Below are 3,793 nucleotides of genomic sequence, written 5' to 3' on the forward strand. Positions count from 1 at the left end.
AGTTTGAATTGCAGATTTTAGACCACAGAAAAATAACTGTTTCCTTAAAAGCTTTGTCATTCCAGATACAGCAGGGATGTAGGAGGTAGACCAGATGTCGAGTGGCAGCGACATCTCAGAAGAGATTCTAGAGGAAATTCAAGATGAGAATGAGCAGTCCAGTCTCTCGAGCGCCGTTCCCAACTCCCTGCTTCCACCTGAAGATCTTGAGGGGATCAGGTCTACAGATGATGGTATTATTCCATCATGGGGTACGGCGCAGAGAGAGACAAGTAATCGGTCTCCGTCACCCGTATCAAGGGAGGAGAGTGATGTTCAGAAGGCCGAGAAAAAGACTTTTCCCCCTCTCTCTGAGGAAAACATACTACCGGAGCTCTCCCAGAGGGAACAATGTACCGGGGGCATAGAAGCAAGAATTTCCATGCCTGCAGTTGTGAGGGAGAGGAGCAGAATGGGGATTAAGGAAGGGGGAGAGTTGATTAAGAGAAGTAGTTCCCCGCCCAGAGACTTGGCGTTACATGTGGCAAGGAAAGTGGAATCACGGCAGAGTGATAACTCTCCAATGTCGAGTGAATGGTCTGTGGAAAGTCTGAGAAGTAGTGGCAGCAGTTTGCACATAAAAGATAGATCACTAAGTGAGATCTCAGTTAGCATTCCAAAACTTACAGTTGTATCGATTGAAAAGGAGCAAAAGGTGTTTAGCTTAGTGAAACAGTTCAGTGAGGTGACAGAAGACACGACAGAGAACTGCGATAGGCCGGCAGAGAGAAGAAGGCAGTCAGTTCCAGCTTGCAATTCAGCTCCATGGAAACCAGATACTTTCATGTCCCTGCAGCCCATCAAACAGGAAATTCATGAATCTGAGTGCAAGTGGCAAACCCCAGGAAGGAAATCAAGTGTATCCAGCATCATTTCTCACTTCAGTAGTCAGCCATCAGAGGAGGCAAGCATGCAAGAACATCGAAGGAAGGAATCACCTCGGAAATTAGGCCAGATGTCACCTAGGGTCAGGAATTCGCTGGAAAAAATTACCGGCCATTTCTCACAAAATTCCTCTCTAGATTTCTCCAGAGGTGTATTGAAGAATAAGGAGAATATTAGTCCTAGTATCCCACAGAAGAGATCACTAATATCTCAGCACTCGAAGGAAAAGGAAAACTCACCTCGCTGTAGATCCATATTTTCTAGCATTTCATCACCCTTGTTGGAGGTGGAAGATGTTCAGTTTTGTGAGACAGAGATTGAGGACTTGTGCAACATTGCTTTTCCTTCATCAAAAATGTCCTCATATAGTGAGTCGTTTAATCTACGCGAAGAAATGCTTGTAGAGCAGTCCCCCTCCAATGAAGATAAATGCAGTGGAAGTGAGAATCAGTTGTTTGAGGGTGATGTGTTAGACACTTGTGACACTGATGAAGAAGTGGAAGAAATGCCAGAAGAAAAAGTGCCATATCAGTCTGCAAACAGTGTAAGCTTAAAGGATGAAGGAACTGTTTCAGATATTGGAAAGAGCAGTAAAAGTCCAAGTAGTTTTCCATCTTGGAATATTCAGTTAAAGCCAAATTCTCAGCTTCAAGGTTCCACTTGTGAGATAGGAAATTCATCTCTTGGCAGCTCCAAAAATAAATCTTTAGAAATTTCAGATGGTGTTAGTAATAAATCTGTAGATTTTTCTCTGGAAAAGGAGGATGAACTCTCTGTGACTTCCAAGAATTCCAGTGTTAGGTCTGTACAAGTGTTAGAATCCCAGTCCAAAGACAGGTCGAGTTCAGATGCTATAAGGAGTGTCAGTGAGTGCTCAGAGGACTTTGAGAATCCTGATGTAGCTGAAGGCAGTTGTGAGGATGATCAGAGTGAAATCTTAAGAACACTGTCCAGTAAGAGTGGCAGCAGAGAAGAATGCTTTAGCTCTGTTGACTCTAATGCAAACCCAGATGAAGATGCTCTTGAAGCTGTTGAGTCTGTGAGCCTTTGTAGCCTAGAGAGGGACACCTCTCATGAACTCCTTGAGCTGGATATTGATGGATCTGGCCATGATGTCTTTGATGGTGAATTCTCAGAAGCCAGTGAAGTCATTCTAGGCTTTGTGAGCAATTCCCCGATTTCAGCAATAACAGAGAGAACAGAAGAGTCTGGCCAGGACAATGACCCTAGTGGAGGGAGAAGAATAAGTGATTCCACAGGAGAGTCAAGTCATCTACAAGAATCTGCAAAAGAATATGAGACTGAGTGCCAAATTGTCGGCCAAATACAAGTGTCATCTGCAAGTGCCATACCAGGTCCAGTGAGGCAAGGTGGCTTCCCATCCCTTCCCATTAATATAGGTAGTAATATCAACTCTAGTCAGTTTGCGAACTCACACTCTCTGCAGGAGACTGTGAGCCCAGTACAAACCCACCCATCCTTGGAAGCTGGTGATGATCATCATGATTCTAGTCAGAACCCCACCAGCAGGATGGGTCAGAAGCCTCCAATGATCGGGGTAAAGCCAAAGCTCTGCAAATTTCCTGCAGTTCCTCGTGGCCAAAGAGCAGGAGAAAAGCCCTCTGCAACCCAAGTCTTGCCAACTAGTAAGACGTCACTGACCGGCCCTGTGAAGCCGACACTGTGTCGCAACACATCCAAGAGCATGCACAACTTGGGAACCAGTACAAACTCGAAAGCCAGCCGGGCCCAGGGCTTGCATAACAGGTCCTTAAGCTTAAGTACAGACAACCTGGAGAATAGTAGCCCAAGGACATCTTCCCTGTCACCAGCCCCTCAGAGTGGATGCAGAGGGAGGCGCAACAGTGCGTCAGGCATTCAGGGAAGCTTGCATCGTAGGTGTGTTAGTGCCATAGCCTTGAATGAGGGAGATGGCCAACTTGGAATGAAGAGGAACAAGAGCTTAAGTTTAAGTAGGTTGAACAGATCAAGAAATTCACATAACATGTTTCCCCTACAGAAAGTAGACTACAGCCATGTCAAAGTAAGAAGCAGTATATCAAGACTTTTAAAAAAAGAACATAAAAATTCCAACCTCTTTGCCTCCACTCCTCAAGAAAGGGATGCGGGAATGAGACAGATGTTTAATGATCAAAGAAATGCTGAAAAATTTGGGACCCGAAGCCAGAAGCCTTTTCCCGAAATATAAAAAACGAAAAGCAGGGGCCTTGGAGAAGGTGGTGACCCCAAAGTCCTCGAGCACATTCTGAGGCTGATTTTAGAAGAAAGGAAATCCCGCCATGCGAGCGACACCACGCTGGCTGCCTTGCAACTGCGCTACGACAATCTGAATGCCAAGTATGCCGAGAAACAGAATGAGATTGACCGCCTTAGATTCTACAAGGACATTCACATCAACAAAGACTTCACAATAACCCTCAGAGCACAGGAAGAAGGAAGACTCAACGCGGGCTCCTCCAACTGGGTTCTCCCAACCCCCCGCCCAAAACCCTAAATTTTTCCCAACCCCCTACAAAAAATCCCCCCCACGCCCCAAGAAGATCCTCCTGCCCATGACCCCCCCCCAAAAAACCCAAACCCCTCGCTCTCTCCAACCCTTTCACCCCAAAATTTTCAGTCACCCCCATCCCCCTTTTTGTCCCCTGTGGAGCTTTGCCCTGGATCCGAGTGGCTCATACACCTTCCGGGATAGCCTTCCAGTCGACCTGAACAAAGACCCATCTCTGACCGGGACCAAGAGAGAGCAAAGGATGGAGCCGGAGGACTGGGCCAAGATGGAGCCAGTCTGCAGAACTGGATGAAAGAAACTAATAGTGTTCTGCAAAAGGTAAGTGGGCCTCTTATGGAC

General features: G+C 46.3%; 1 protein-coding gene across 1 annotated transcript in view; it reads left to right on the forward strand.

Moving 5' to 3' along the window:
* The window catches only part of LOC119588513, a gene marked incomplete at its 3' end in the record, with an annotated part of 4,769 nt that extends 1,851 nt beyond the window's left edge, over window positions 1-2,918 (forward strand). The window contains 1 exon segment of the mRNA XM_037937157.1: window positions 66-2,918. Within this exon segment, the coding sequence (XP_037793085.1) occupies window positions 95-2,918 (2,824 nt within the window).
* Between the last annotated feature and the right edge of the window lie 875 nt (window positions 2,919-3,793).

The sequence above is a fragment of the Penaeus monodon genome, chromosome 24 (assembly GCF_015228065.2).
Source record: "Penaeus monodon isolate SGIC_2016 chromosome 24, NSTDA_Pmon_1, whole genome shotgun sequence".
In the NCBI taxonomy this organism is placed as follows: Eukaryota; Metazoa; Arthropoda; class Malacostraca; order Decapoda; family Penaeidae; genus Penaeus; species Penaeus monodon.